Raw genomic sequence first — 16,106 nt, 5'->3', positions numbered from 1 at the left:
AGTTCCCAGTGTACAACTCATTGTAGGGCTGAACAAGCTAGGTATTCAGCCACCACAAGCTAAGACATTCTGGAGTCAGTTGTACAATTTAATTTCTGTTTGTGCAGAATTAAACTGAGTTTTAACTGTCTCCATCAGACATAGTCCCAACTTTTCCTCACCTTCTGGAAACAAGACAGCAAACCACTCATTCCTCTATCAATGGGATGGGCCACTAGTTTTCATTTGTTTTTCTCTATGTACATGCCCAGCTGGGCTGACCAAAGCATTTGGCAAATGACACTGTAAAGCAGCCAACTAAATAATAAGCTACCCTTTTCACTGGCATCACAAATTCATTTAAGAATAAAAAACCCAACAAATTACACCTGGAAACTCAAGACAGACATCTGATTTGCTATAAAACACTCCCACTGGCCTTCATGGAGAGCAAGACTGGATTATACTTGACAGTCTACTCCACAAGACATAAGGAACATTTAGTGTTCGGTCACTAAACTGTAAAACCAGTGATAACACACACTGTATGCTAACCCTTGACAAAAATGGAATCTTACTTCCACTCTGGACAGAGAGTTTTTGCTTTAAAACTGGTTAAGTGGGTTTTTTTAGACCTGACCTTAGCATGAGAAGAAGGTGTTGTAGACCCTCTTTCCCTTCCTGATGCTTGTAGTACCATTAACATTTACAAGACGATACCCTATCACCACTGTCAAAAGAAATCTAGTCACCTGCAACTCACAGCTCTTTTAAATCAGATTTCCATCAGAAATAAAAGCATCTTCTATGAAACATCATGTAATGAAGGAGAACCCATAGGACTCTCCAAAAACTACATTATGAGGGAAGTTATTTCAAAAGTAGGGAAAAAAAGTAAAAGTAATGTGCACAGTTTTAAGATGTCTGATAGCTCTAGTTAAGGACTAGACTTTTGAAATCAATCATGATATGCATTCGATCTCAACAGGTTTGAGCAGGACTTACACATTTGACAAAACATTTAACTGAACATTTAAAAAAATTCACTCATGTTTTCATATTTGATTTCTTGAGCATAAAATTGCAAAAATCTCCAAATTCCACATGCCATAGGGATTATAAAGCCATGCCATCCTTCCTCTTCTCTGAACTAATAAAGTACATTACACCCCAAGTACCCCAACTTGCTAGAAAAGTGTCATACTTTGCTAATTTCGCTCACAGACTCTCAGTCTGTAACAACTCTGACTATCTGGCAAAGCAGAATCTCACAATAACCACATTATTTAGGTTGAGTAAGAAACTAAAGAAAAAGGATGGAATGCCAGTGATAATATTCAATGGATTTCATGGTTAGTCCAGGGCCTTTCAGCCTGCTTCAGACAGGAGCACTAAAGAGCAAATTATATTTAAGAAAAAAAAATACTGACAGCTCATCAATTGATTTTCATTGAAAATCCTAAGAAAAATTAATAAAGAAGTTAAGCTGCTGAAATACAGTTTCACCAATTAGCTTAATGTCAGAGAATTCTAATTAGGCGCCTTGAGATTGCTATTTAGCGTTTAAGCCTTTAGAGTGCCAAATTCTCCCTTTCACACAAACTGGTTGCAAAATTAAAGACATTAGGCAGCCTTAATTATATTATCAGAACAGCTGGGATTAGGCAATCTCTGAAGTCAAGGCGGTATTCTTTTGTCACAGGGTAGAAATCCCTTGCTTTCCAGGGTGCCGGATTTTGGTGCTGTTCCATATCTCACCCATACAAAGCAAGCTGCATTAGAAACAAAAAAAAAATGAGGACAAAGAACAGAGTAATGCTTAGCAAATAATGAACACATTAAGGAAAGAGAAAAGGTAGGTGAAAAGATTAAGCCTGAAATCGGTAGGTTTTGCTAACACCTCAGCTGGCACCTGGCCTACCAAGCCTCTAGTGGCAGAAAGACTAAGAGAAAGCTCTGTAAACCAGCTTGGCTAATGGATACAACTCTGTTATCTAAAGCTAAAGCACATTTCGTACTCTCTTGTCCCATGGGGTGTGAAATTAGCAGCTATTGTTTTCACACATTTTTATAAACACAATGCCTTTTATGTCTTTACATTGTTTAGACCGCTATGTTTTTCTCCTCATATGGGAATCTTTTCTTTTTTTTCTTTATTCAAATTTTAAATCACCAGGATTTTTATTCCAGGAACATGCTGGCATTAAAAACAAGCACCAACCATTTTATCCATGCAAACTTTAACTAAACACAAACATTTAGAAACTGGCAAAAAACCTCTACACTTTTTAGTCTGTAATCCAATCAAATTAATATACACTGATAATGTGGCAGAGAGGAATTCAAGTGTTCAGCTTGAAATGAGCTTTTAAAATATCACAAGAGAGCCAGAACTACTCTTAATCAAGTGTTATACCCCCCTTGCCTAGTTCTCCTTGATGTAGAAAAAATACGCATTGGCTTTGTTATGATGATCCTCTACATTTAAAACCCCTTCCCAGTTAATTTAAAATGACTTTGGTTGTTAACATCTGTGTGAGCAGAGACTTTTTTCTTCCAGCTTGTAGAAAAGTTTTTACCTGCTCTACTTTCCGCCTCTAAAAATATTAGGAAAAAACAAACTACTCCTTCAGTTCAGTTAAATAAGAACAATACAGTGACAAACCAACAACTAATTTTACTGATTACAGTCATACTGAACCACAGCAACATTACAGCAGAAACCAAACAACCATTACAGCTTAAAATACTTGCTCCATTAGAATATTGCACTAATGTCCTCTTACTCCTCCTTACACTTTAGAAATATGTTCTGTTTCAGCACAAAGGTTTGATAACAGTCAACATATTAATTTAAAGAAAGATTTATTTTTTTCCTACCAGGTTAAGAAGTCATTTTTCCTTGTATTTGTGCTTAGAGTGTGTTGAAGAGTATCATCTTAGTTTTTTCAGAAAACTAGGAAGCAAAGCACATGTTTTTATTCTGAAATGATTCTGCGCTCTGTGTGTGTTCACATGTGTGCATGGAGGACAGGGCAGGGTGGGAAGGAGAACAGGAGTATGAGACAATATACAAGCACACACCTTAAAAAGTGCAGTAAGATGAGAATTCCCACTGGATACGAACAAAAAGGAATGGATACTGTTACTTGCGCTGCACCAGAAATCCCAATACAAATTATATGGGGAGCAGAGATGCATAGTTTCTCCAACCTGGTGCATTATGTGTACTTGTCTGAATTTCTGATGCATCATCAATAATCAGAGATGATACTGACTGCCAAAATTTCAACTTAAGTTAATACAGAGCACAGCAAAGAAGTCCAATCCTAATCTAAATTGGTTAATCAAATAACCAGACATGACAAGGAAAAAATCCATGCCATGGTAACTAGGCAGTTCCTTCACCTACTAGGCAAATTCCCACTGCATTAGGAGAACACAGGTTGGCCAACAGCTGTGAACTGCCATCCTCTCTGCAAAAAAACGGTGCCAGACACCTCAAACCATTCCCTCCTTCACAACCCTTTGTCACTGCTTCTACCTCCAAGCAGAGAAGTCCATGCAATCCACTTTCATTAGTTGCTCAAATTAACTTTAAACCACTTACTTTGTTAATTCATGCTACTCTAGAGGCTAGAAAGGCAGCTGACAACAAATAAGCAATCTTACAGGCTTCTCCAAATGACAGGAGGCTTGAGTGGCTGTTTTGTGAGCAGCTACACAAGCTGGGTTCTCCACAGTGGGACAGCGTGGATGTGACACTCAGGCACCTACTTGGTCCCAGTTTATTCCCTTACCCAGTTGCTTAGAGGGGGACACTGGAAGATGGATCTTACCGCTGCCTTCTTGGCACTAACAGTGTTATAATGGGACTAGAACTGATGCCGTATTTACAATGCTCTGTCCTTTTAGCTGGTATAAAGAGAAGTAAGAACATAATTTATTTGTCTCAATCAGGGAAGCATAGCTAAGTCAACGCAGAAAAGTCAACAAAAATAAAATGAGAAGAAAAACACTTCAATTGAAAAGACAGGGATGCTCCTTACTCTGCATCTTTTAAAAGCAGATAGTGACTCCAAAGAAGCACTTTGCTCTGAAGTAAAAACTCACCTGCCCTGCCAACTCCAAACGTTTATTTCCATAGTAGTCTCTGTCATCTACTTTATTTTCTCCTTGAGCCAAAATTACTCTGCGTACCATCACTGCTGTGTATATGCACTTGGCACGAAAATTGAACTCCTTCACCTGTAAACAAAACAAAAAAACCCTATACTGATGTTTCAGGATCAGTTCCTTAGTTCTTATTCAGACAAACACATCCATTTAAATCAATGGGTAATCTGGGCTGACTGAGGAGTTACAAAAGAGATCTGTGCACTTTACCTTCTTAATGCTAAAAGTAATACACATTAGTGACATTGAAACAGATAGTAAATGAAAACAAATCAGAATAAAGGTATAGGTCATGAGAATAAGGTCCTGAACTAACAGCTCATACTACCTGGCTATGCAGCAAAAATGCATAATATGGTAAGTAGTTCAATGGTACAGCATTTCATAAACATAAAGATTACTTCTGACTCAATCCAAATCTTCCCCTGTATTTTGAAGATGGTTTATTTTATCTCAGCTAAAACCAATCAAAGACGTTTTTCCCTGCCAACAAACCTCACACCATAAATAACCACATAAATTTACTCCAGTTTAAAAAAACCCCAACATTACATACAAGAACATGGGTCAGAATAGTTGATGCTAGCAGCTCTCGTGCTTCTTCCATCTTTGTTTTCTTTGGGCCTCCCCACATCCTTTGCCTTCGTACTTTGTTTCCGATGTACTTCAATGCCTGTCAAGGCAGGGAATTAACTTGAGTTAATATCAGAACTATAACCTATACAAATATAAACACACAGAGAGATCTGTATGTTCAGTCAGTGCAATCCCACTAGTCACAGATGATAACAAACTTCAGGCAAAGTGCAAAATACCACACATGTAAGTGATACTAATAAAAAAATATTGAAAATTGACATAATTTATTATAATTAAACATACAAAATGTTGGTTATCATATGTTGATAACATCTGGAATGGGAAGTGGTGAAGGAGCATGATTAATACATTAAAAGAAAGGGAACTGCAGAGATGTAAGAAAAAGGATTACATAATTTCCAAAGATATCTAGTTTATCTTTTCACCTATGGTTCTTTTGTGTACTTGCTAAGTTTCATTCACATATTAAACTGCGAGGTGGCACTCGCTGTTTAACAGGCAGAAACACTACTGTGTGGCATCCACATCTGTCTCCAAGTCTCTTATCAGTTGTCCAATAAATTGAATCAATTTGCAGAATTCAGGGTCAGACAAGTCAAAGAAACTACCCAGGTCCACACAGGAAGTTCATGTCTGGAAATGAAGCCATGCCCCCTATGCCAAAGAATTATCCTCTCCACTAAATGACAGACTATCCTTTCCATCTGTTACCTTCTTCCCTAAACAGCTCTTTCTTTTCATTTCATTTGACATTTCTTGCACAGAGTAACTTCTGTATTTCTGTTTTTCCACTTTCCTCTGTGGCCCTCTGGCATCACCATTTTAGCCTTCTGACTCTGAATTAGGCGGCCTTCGTGCTACCTCTAACCCTGAAAAGCCCCAAAAGATGCAAACTAGAAAGATGTTCACTTTACAACACTCAACATCACACATGGAAAGATTCAATAAAGTTTACAATGAAATATCAGAAATAAGACTAATCTTCAAAAGCTTCTTCTAGCACATTAATAGGTACATGATGGAAATGCTGACAGCAAAATGGGCTGTGCTCTGGCTCATTAAAAAAGTACACATGAGCTGAAGAGAATTCTGGCAAGTCTTTGGCAGGACAGAGAGTGGCTATTACTGAGGGCTTTATACAGGAGATTAGAATTGGAGGAGAACATCTACTCATGAGACAAACGGTCACGTCCACATCAGTGGGGCTTCTGCGAAATGGGGCATGCGATTCCTTTTAAAAAAAAAAAAGGGAATCATCCTCAACAAAAAACCCTAATCTTATGGATATCACTACTTGTCACATACATTAAAACATAACCCTGGGCTCTGAAAACAAAGCATTTCTTGACTTTGGAGTTTTTTTCAGTTAGGCAATGAGAGCAAAGCCTGACTTTTCACAAGTCCTGTCCCCTTAAAAAACCCTCATCTTAGAATAACCCCAAAAAACAAACCTCAAAGCACAAAGTGTATGTCAATTGCTGACATGGCAAAGTGGTCAATACCCACCGTCTTTAGATTTTTATGGCCTCTGGCCATGTGAAAAGACACACCTGCATCTGTGTAAAAATCTGAGCTTTTTGGCATTCTTCCAGACTAGGAGCAAATGCAGCCATCACATGTTCCTCTGTGCCAATCATTTGTACAATCTCTTGGTCACTCTCAACACCCATGGCCTAGGAACAGAAGAAAAGATAGAAATAGCACAGGCTTTATGTTAACTCACTGACATTTGCTTATGCTAATTTGGTATTGTTTGTCTGCATTACTACTAAGCAAGAGCTAGTTCTTCTCTAAGAAACTGTGCCATCTGGCACTGGCAGCACATATTCTAGCTATGGAAGAACGTTAAATGGAAATCTTGATAAGCAGCAGGAACACACACACACACTTTTTGAAGAGCCTTTTTTTAATTCACTGACGGGAGTTAAATTTTCTGTTTTTTCTTAAGAAAGAAATAAATACCAGGTAATAACAACCCTACATGTGCAACAATGAAAACCAAGTCGGAATCTACAATAAATAATGTGAAATTTCTTAAAAGATTACATATGGTCTCTTACCACAAGCAATTTTGCAAACTCAGTTGACTGTGATGCAGCACGTCCTATTTGAGAAATGTTTACAATTTACCTCCATTTAGAAGATGACTTCACTACACAATTCCACTTGAAAGCCATTCTATTATTTCACTGATCCTTGGACACCTTTTTAGACTTTATATTGCGGAAAAAGCTTAATAAACTAAGAAAGCGCTTAACAGATTTAGAAAAATCTTTCTATCAGTAAGTGTTTCAAGGTGGCAGCCAGCAGTGAAGGCCTTTGTGGATTCCAGATGGTGCTAAAGCTCCCCCCTTCACACATTTGCCTGGAGCTCTGCCATATCAAGAAATGGAATAATCTCTCTAAACCTCTTCTGGCTGAGTTATAATATGTTTCTCAGAACTTTGTGAGGAAGTTACGTTTGCATTCATATTATTCTTCAAGCTGCCTGCCACAAAGACCATTGTAAATAACGGCCTATGTAGACCCAAGTATTCTGGTTCTCATTAAAAACTGGCAGTGTCCCAAAAAGTCACATTTTCCTCAAAAATGCACAAATACCTTCCTTTCTTATTGCCTTCATTGGGTGTCATTCTGCTTAACACCTACCTAACGCTATGCCCTTGCAAAACTGTTGCTCTAATTCTGAAGTATCCAGCTCTTTTTTTTTTTTTCTTTTTTTCTTTCATTTCTTCTTTCTTTTTCAACAAAGTGGTTGGGTGAAGTTCGTTTAACTTAAAACTCTGTCTCTTCACCTTGTGGTTTATTATAAATTAAAAGCAGTGCAAAAGTAGCACACACCCATAACAGTGTGAGAACATTGCTGGTTTAGTGCAAAGCACAGATCACAATTCCACCATCTCGGACAGGCTTGAGTGCCAAATCAAGATACAGTTACTTCACCAGGTAAGAGTGTTTCATCATATTTGCTCCCACTAAGTAGTCACCCCTCTGATCTCAAGGCTCTTCTCAGAACCAGAATTTGTCCATGATATTGCTGTAGTTCAGACTGTTTTTCAAATACTATTACGCTTCCTCACCGTTTTAAATAAGGTCACACAGTAGTTAAAAAACCTCAGCGGAGAAGTTAACAAAATCCCTCCTGACCTGAGAGCTAGACTCGCAAGAAAGTCTACAAAAGCATAAAAGGTTCACAATAGTCTTTTTCCATGTGTCTAGGACTTAATAGCTGACCAGCAAACCAGTTTAGGAACCGCAACTGTATTCATACAATTACTGCACTTAGCCTACCGAAGAACATTTTATTCAGGGGATCTTTGTGCCATTTTAGGCACATATTCCAGGAATACATTTATCCAAAGCACAACAAATGCAAGCTGATACCACCCTACTTCTGTCCACCAGGTTAATTTTAAGATGGCAACCAGATCATAAGAGTCATGTAAAAACTGAACAAAACAAGTGGGGGAAAAAAAAAAGTCAACCTGCAGTTTTATTATGCTCTTTCATCCATTAAAAAACAGAGGCATAGTACATTAAAGGGATTGACAATTTCTTGTAACTTGATGAATTCTCTGATCTGAAGTCTGACAACAAGATGAAAATAGGACATATCATTATGCCCATATAGACTTTCCAGTTGAAGTTGCTAGCAGCAAATTCACTTGAGAATTCTGAATTTGTGTGTGGGAAAGGCTGAGATCTGCCACCAGACAACATATGTTATATTGTTAGATAAGTGCAAATTGGGGGAAATTGATTTGAGTAATAACTAAAAACTTAGGCAAATGGCTGAAAAAGATGTGCTGATACAGTAACCTAAAAGTAAACCCATATTTCTTCTCCATACTCTCAACAATCAAGGGCAGAGCTGCACACACAAATTCACCTACAAGCAACACTAACAGGGCAAGCAACAGGCCCATGCTGGTATCAGATTTGTAATCTTCACATTTTCTTTTTTAGTAAATTTGTCCCTGGTGTTGCATGTCTACCAAAAAAAAAAAAAAAAAAAGTAAAGTACTCCAGAATTAGCCTGTAACATCAGTAGGATAGTAACAAAATATTCCTGTGTTGTTGCTTGTGTTATGGAAACACTAAGGACATGAGAAGCAGGAATGGGTCCTATGCTTAAAGTGCTCATGATCCCAGGGCAAAGCTGAGGGAAAGGGAATTAACATAAAAGCAAAGCAGGAAACCAGATGTCTCGTTTATTTTTGATTGGAAGGCAATGTCACAAAGGGATAATTTTACAGGGGGCAGAGGAGAGGGAGACATTGCAAGGGGATAACTTATCAGTAGCAGTGAAAGGATGAGGAAGGAGATGGCAGCGGGCTGTTGAAGATCATGGCTGGAAGGCTAGTAGTCAATGGATATATGACAGACAAGTCAGAGCAAACAGAATATTCATATCATCTGGAGTTCCAAGTAGGAGAAAGTGGTCCAACTGGGGTCAACTGGTTCCAAGGGTTGGGCAGGTTCCACATGTGTGTGCATATGTGCGTATGTGTGTGCACACGTACATATGAGAGAGTGTGCATTGAGAGAGTGTGAGCCCAGCTCTTCCTCCCCCAGCTCCAGTCTTAATGATGATGTCTAGGCGTTTCCATGGCACTTCCCTAGAATGTAGTTCTGCAGTCCATCAGGCTAAATTACAGAATGGAGACAGGCAGATGACTGGATTAAAAAGATGTCAGGGAAGTTCAAGGTTGACATCACAGGCAGAATTGGTCTGCAGCTTTCATAATTCAAAAGATACGAGCTATGAAACTGCAGCCATGGGAACCCATAATTCTGCAGATCCAGTAAGACCACCATTCAGCTGTTCCTCTAGAGTTGCATCTTAACAGTTCCAAGACTAACACAGGTTTGTAAAAATGAAACTCGACCTGCTGTTCAAATCTTTTGCCGCAGGTCCTAGAGCAGCTCCTTATAGCTCCCACATAAACTAAAGATACTTCACCTAGTGATTCAGGTTGTAAAATTCAACTTTTAAGTCCCCCTCGGTTACTTAGAATTCTCTTCCTTCCCCAACCAGTTTTGGTGCAGCATGCAACCTTCATTTACTTCAGCTCCCAGGACTCACTCAAGTCTAATGAATCAAGATCACAAACCCAAAAGAAAAATAGCCCTTACCTTAAAACAGCTCTAACTACCTGCAATGTAGGGAGCTCCTTGCAAAAGCAGCAGCACCACCTCACCTGTAACCCTGATGTTTTTCAGGTCAGAAACACCCGTAACTACTACACAAATATTCCACACCTCCTCTAATGCTCATTGCTAACTAAAACTGTCCAAGCCTCCCAGGTAGTGTACGGAGCTCATAGCCTGACATGCTAAAAACCCACTATGCACAGTTCACACATGACCTATGCACAACTGACACACAGCTAAAACAAAAGTCTCTTGGGGTTTCAAGTCAACTCAGGACATCCTAAATACCACTCTGGTTGCATGTATATATTAACTAATGAAATAGTGTTACACAGTAAGCAGGAAGCAAATTAGTTGTGTCTGTTTCCCATTACAAGGCAGTTAACAGCCCTTTAAAAACCTCGACAAAGACATACTTTGGGGGCAAAATTGTCCAATTTATATTACTACTTCAAACCAAAAACTGCATTTACATATATAGGGGCTGCACAAATGCTTCTGTCACTTTCAAGAAAGGTTAGAGCAGAAGTGTTTAAGCTAGCACAGCAACAAAGCACTAACTCCCCCACATCTGAAGAGCAGACACTTTGAGTCTGTCCTAGAATAGTGCCAGGACCATGCCTTTTGTAGCCTATCAAATTTCAGCTAGCTGTGGTCAATGTGCTAAACTTCACAAAACCACAACTTACATATGTTTGGCACAACTAGCTGTTAAATCTCTGAATATGTCAATCACAAAGATCCTTACAGGTCTGGGTGGCAGAAAAGCAAAGCAGCAGAACAAGGTCATTCAGGCTTGCAGTTTAGAAGAGACTACGGATAAGGATGAACTGCAAGTCAGATGCTCCCCTTAGGGTGACCCTACATAGTCCAGTCCCCCCACCTACCGAGATCAAGGAACCTTTAGTTCCACACTATCTCCAACCCTCCCCACAGCCCATGCACTGGGGTTTCCTTCCTCCCCGTGAAAAAAAAAAGAAAGGATGGGGAATACTGTATGTTCAGGTCTTCCCCTAGCATGCAGCTGAGATGTGTCCATGACTCATGCCTAAAACATGAAAGTACTTTTAGATTCTAGTCAAAGGGAGCTGTTTCTGTATCTTAGGCCTCAGCTGTCAGTGGGTGGTGTTGGTAATGCTCCCTACTTCACAGTCCTTGCTTTTGGGATGCAGATGTCTAAGGGATATTAGTACACCTCCACTTTACAGTTGCAATAGCTTTAAATGGACATTAAATCCGCGATCTCCAATAGCTGCTTTCTTTTCTACAAAGTTACAATGATTTTCTGTACCTGATCTACATCTTAAGTCATCTGCAGGAACACTGTGTCATTTAAAGCTATTGGGACTAGAAAGACAATTCAAAATTGCCCAACTTTCTCACACTGACTCTCAGATAGTCCCTGACAAAACCATCCGCTGTAGCTGGCCTGTGCATTGGATAGCAGCCCTCTACCAATTACTAGCCATTTTTTTAGTCAAAACACAGAGATCTGTGGAACTTGGTTGCAGCCTGGATGCTGGTCTGGGCAGAAATGCAGAGCAATGGATTTTTGTCATTGCTTTCTCAGTTTATTTTTTGATGGGAAATTATACAAGCAGTTGCTCCAGTAAAAGTTAAGGATGCAAAGGCAACCAAAACTTCAGACTTTAGGTCGTATGTACAGCTTAACTTTGCCCCTTGCAGATGTGTATCTCCACGTTACGAGAAGCAGAACACTTAATAGTAACAAGGAGGACCCATGCTCCATACCCAAGGTTTGGGTCTCAGCAGAATGAAATTATTCCCCTTGCTTTTCCAACAAATTTCCTATGTATAATACTGCCATGTGAGAGAGCTGAGGTTACATGGGAATCCCTAAGTTAGGGATTTTCCAGTTTCAGGACAATAGCGTTTTTAACCTTGCTTCTAGTAGTTAAATACAACAAATACCATATTACAGCAATGCCCAAGAAAGAAAGATCAGAGGCTGGTGCCTGCCTAAGAATCCATTGAAAAGACTATCTGGGATTTTTAGTTTCCAGCTGGAGACTCATCAAAAGTGGACAGAAGGATCCCTGAAGTTCACATGTCATTAAAGGAAAGGTAAGAAAAATGACTGCTCAGGAGCACAGTTAAGTGCCAGTCAAGAATGGAACATTCAGAATAGTTAAAATGGGTGCAGCTAATTTGCTACTGGATTAAATCAATATAAAATCTTTGTAAAGCACTGCTGCCAAGAGCTTCTAACTGTAACCTTTTATTCAATAAATAAATGAAAAATTATGCAACATTATCTAGAATATAAAAGATACATATAGGCAGAGGGATACTTATAGCAAGCATTGTTAGAAAGTGATCAAATAGTCAGTACAACGCTGCTTAAAAAAGCCCCCAACAACCACACCCTCAGATTTAATAACCCAGAGCAGTTACTCTTCTGTGAGCAGGTATTTATCTATACCAGCAGGGGGTGACAAAATGTAATAAAAGTCTGTAAGTGAAGGTGGAATCCAGCTGTTTGGTACGGGAGCAAATGGATTAAGAGCCACATTAACACTTTCCTGCAACAGAAAAGTTGTGAACTTAATCCTGACACTTTTATGTGCATTTCTGTCCATGAGTAATTGCTCAACCTCCTTTATCACTGATCACTAAATCTAGATGATCTCCTCCAACTATTTGAAGAGATCAGTTTACTCGGAGATAACAGACATTTGTTTCTCAAATCTAAATCCAATTATTAAACTATTTTCTAGTACCAAACCCAAAGCACCTCCTACAAGAAAACAGATTCTTACAACTCTCAATCAGCCAAAGAGCTGTGGTAACACAGAAAAGTCTGTAGTTGTGGACACCAACAAATCAGCGCTGCTCCCAGAACTATTTGGATGCTGTGAGCAAGTGCTGCCCTCTCCTGGCAATTTATTTCCTCGAGTGATTATCACATCCCCAAATCTGTCCTGTAAACCATTACAGTGAAGATGAAAAGGGAGCTATAGGATTTACTTATATAGGTTGCTAGATCCAGTCAGAGGCATTTTTTGTGCCCTAAGCCACCCTCCCTATGAACAGTGCCTCCAAGACTGCTGCCCAATTTCCTTCTGCGCACACAGTGCACCAGGCTGCAAACCCACAGGCAGCAGGAAGCCCACAGGACAGGAAGGAGCTACCAGCTGTTGGGAGGACAGGTCCTAGCCTAAGGCCTGGCCATGCCCCGCTCTCCTCTCCAGCAGCCGGACAGTGCCTGTCCACCCACCACCTTTACTGGCTGCGGCCCATGCATGCGATATCACAGACAGATGGGATCCCAGCCTGCTTCCAGTCCTGCTGGGCAGCTAGGGAGAAGTCATCGTTACGCCTCCAGTTGTGTGCACCCTTGAGTGAATTACAATGAGAGAAGCAGAGGGGAAAAGAAAAGCAGTTCTGGCAGTTTCACAGGCAGCAAGAGCCAAGGCATGACACTGTCACCAGCTCAGCTGGCAGGGCAAATACTCCCCAATTCTAGCCCAGAATCAGGGGTGAATGCCTCTCACAGCTCTTTATTGCTTCAAAGCTACGATGCCTGTCTGTGCATTCACTGCACTGAAGATACCGGTGAGTGTTCCTGAGTCAGGCAGGGATTCTGCAGTAGTCTGAGAGAGGCAGAGTTCAGTCACAGATAAAGGAAGTAAACTGCCAAGAAATGCAAGCCACTCGAGTAATCTTAAAGGATTTAGGAATAGGTCTAAGAATTGCAAGACTTCACCAAAGGCTATCAGTTCTGTTTACAGTTATGACTGGAAGTCATGTATTACAAGCTCATGGCTATGTCATGTCCCCAGATCTGAAGCAAAGGGTGTTGAGCTACTCAGCAGTCCACAAGTTGGAGGTAGGGGTGGGGGGGACCAAAACCAGAAATGAAGAGCCTGAACTGTAACAGCTCATAACAAAAGAAACCAAAACCCTTCTGACCTTCTGGAGCAGCAGGAGCATAGGGAGCAGTGCAGAGGGAGCTTACAAAGCAGTAAGGGGGTGGCAGCATTTGTCTTGGCACAGCAATGCTCTCCTTGCAGAAAAATGCAGCGCTTTTTCTCCTTTTTGCTGTACAATAAAGATGACTTCCCAAGGGAAAAAAGCTTGCATTCTCTAAGCCCTGACAAGCCCTTCTGTACGTATTAATTTCTGAGAGCTGCTGTCAATCTTCATTCTTGAGCTACAGCACTTTCTTTTTTTTTTTTTCTTTTTTTTTTTCCAAACCAACAGTTGTATTACCTTAAATATGATAGCAATGGGAATATCTTCTGACAAAGTGTTGTGCCTCAGGTAAAATCTTCCTTGTTTCACAACCATATTTGTTCTGCTCTTCTTCTCATGAGTGGAACTGAAGTTAAAAAATATATTATGTCCAACAGAAAGTTTGCACTGACACTCCTAAAATCTTCTGTATAAAACTTATCAAGTGTGAGAAATCTTTCATCTGAATTAATCCCACTTTCTCCTCTTTTAAAAATTACATTAAAACAGCCAGACATCACCCCGTAACTCCAAGCTAATAGGGTATTATCACTTGTGATGGGGAAGGTCAATATTTGACTTAAGCAAGTAGAAGCCTGTACTTTTCAAAATCATCTTTGCATGCTTTTATCATCGACTTGGATGTAACCAGCAAGGTCAAACTGTGCACAAGTACAACAGTAATGAGATAACAGTACTTTGTGTTGTACGTTTAACCTCATCTAGGCTTACTGTGAAACAGTAAAGGAGCCAGGAGAGACGTGTAAGAGGCCTCTGGAGAAATAAAAACAGCCCTCACACTGAACAAGTGACAAGCACCATATTATACCAGTGTGCAGCTTAAAAAAAACACCAAAAGGCAAACAAAATATAAATAAAACTCATGCAAGGAGGAAAGACCAAATTTAGACTACCTTGCCATTTTCAATAATTCGTGTAGTACAAAAATATTTGATTTTTGTTTCCTTCTCAACTGCCTTTAAAAGATTTTATACTGATTTGATTTAGACAGCCAGTCAAAATGTTACATCCAATTTCCACTGCAGTAACTTGATGTTACTTGCTGCAAAATGAGAGCAAACACCCTCAATTAGGAAGTGTACTTTGTAATGTTAAAAATTAGAACTTGCTTTTCCTAGTCTGGGATGAATCCTGAAGCATTTGAGCAACTCCCACTGATTTTTTTAGGAATACTGTATCAACTGATTTGGGGATTGATGTTTTAACATACAAAATGACAGCAGCAAGAGAGGGTCACTGAATGTCCCTCTAAAACTATACTAGGAAGAAAACTACATAGCTGCTTCAACTACAACAATGATCTTTTAAAGCTTTGGTTTTATCTCCTTTATGTAACTGCAAGCATTTACCATACCTGGTAACAGAAGCACCAACTGTGCCTTTTCTATCAGCTTCCACGATGATTCTGTTTTTGGATAACTGCTCTTGAATAAGAATGACTTTCTCTACACCTTTAACGATGAAATAGCCACCTGTTCAACAGAAAAGATTTTGCATGTCAGTACCCTTGCGCCTTACCTGCCTCCTTCAATATGCCCTTAAATATAAATTATTAGAAAATAAACAGTAAGTACACAAAGGACAAAGCAGGAGAGTAAACTCTCAGCAGAGTAAAGAACAAACTCTGTGTGGAACCCATGATAACTAGGAAAATGTTCCACTAGCCTGAACAGATCTTTTGCTAGGCTCACACAGACTATTTGGGATCTAAGACTTTATTTGGGAAGTACTTGGACAGAAAGAACTCACAGGCAGACCAAAAACTGTAAAGCTGTAAAAAGAACCCCAAACATGTAAGGTTAAACTTATTAAAAGATGGTATAGAATTGTTAGTTCTACAAATTAGGTAAAAATATTGCCTGCCAGAAGAGTAGTTCATAAGGATATCAAAAAAGAACTGGCCATTTCAGATGCTTGGCATCAAATAAAAAGAATAAGTCTTCCATAATTACCGACTTGTTCTCTCCAGCACCCCAGGGAGAAATTTAATTTGTATTACTTTTTAAAATGTATTTTAATGCCCTTGTTGTATCTAAGACAATATAAGGAATCTGCACGAGCCATGTTAGATTCCTCTCTTAAACTGTAGCTGTCTATTAATGCTCCTCCAGCACAGCACGTCACATCACTGTATCTTGCCATCACAAGAAAGCACAGCATATGTCTAGTGCATACTTCAAAAGTAGCAAATAAAAAGCAAA

General features: G+C 39.5%; 1 protein-coding gene across 4 annotated transcripts in view; it reads right to left on the bottom strand.

Annotated features, from left to right (window-relative positions):
• Positions 1 to 16,106, bottom strand: part of POLR3B (RNA polymerase III subunit B) — an 87,829-nt gene that overhangs the window by 58,825 nt on the left and 12,898 nt on the right. For all 4 annotated transcript variants that reach the window (XM_074871918.1, XM_074871919.1, XM_074871920.1 and 1 more), the window contains 5 exons: positions 15,260 to 15,377; positions 14,143 to 14,251; positions 6,306 to 6,428; positions 4,712 to 4,828; positions 4,093 to 4,227 (listed from right to left, as the gene is read on the bottom strand). In XM_074871918.1, coding sequence (XP_074728019.1) covers positions 4,093 to 4,227; positions 4,712 to 4,828; positions 6,306 to 6,428; positions 14,143 to 14,251; positions 15,260 to 15,377 — 602 coding nt within the window. The remainder of the gene's footprint in view (positions 1 to 4,092; positions 4,228 to 4,711; positions 4,829 to 6,305; positions 6,429 to 14,142; positions 14,252 to 15,259; positions 15,378 to 16,106) is intronic.

The sequence above is a fragment of the Strix uralensis genome, chromosome 5 (assembly GCF_047716275.1).
Source record: "Strix uralensis isolate ZFMK-TIS-50842 chromosome 5, bStrUra1, whole genome shotgun sequence".
Taxonomy (NCBI): domain Eukaryota; kingdom Metazoa; phylum Chordata; class Aves; order Strigiformes; family Strigidae; genus Strix; species Strix uralensis.
The sequence above is the reverse complement of the archived record's forward strand: the minus strand, read 5'-3'. Positions and strand labels throughout refer to the sequence as shown.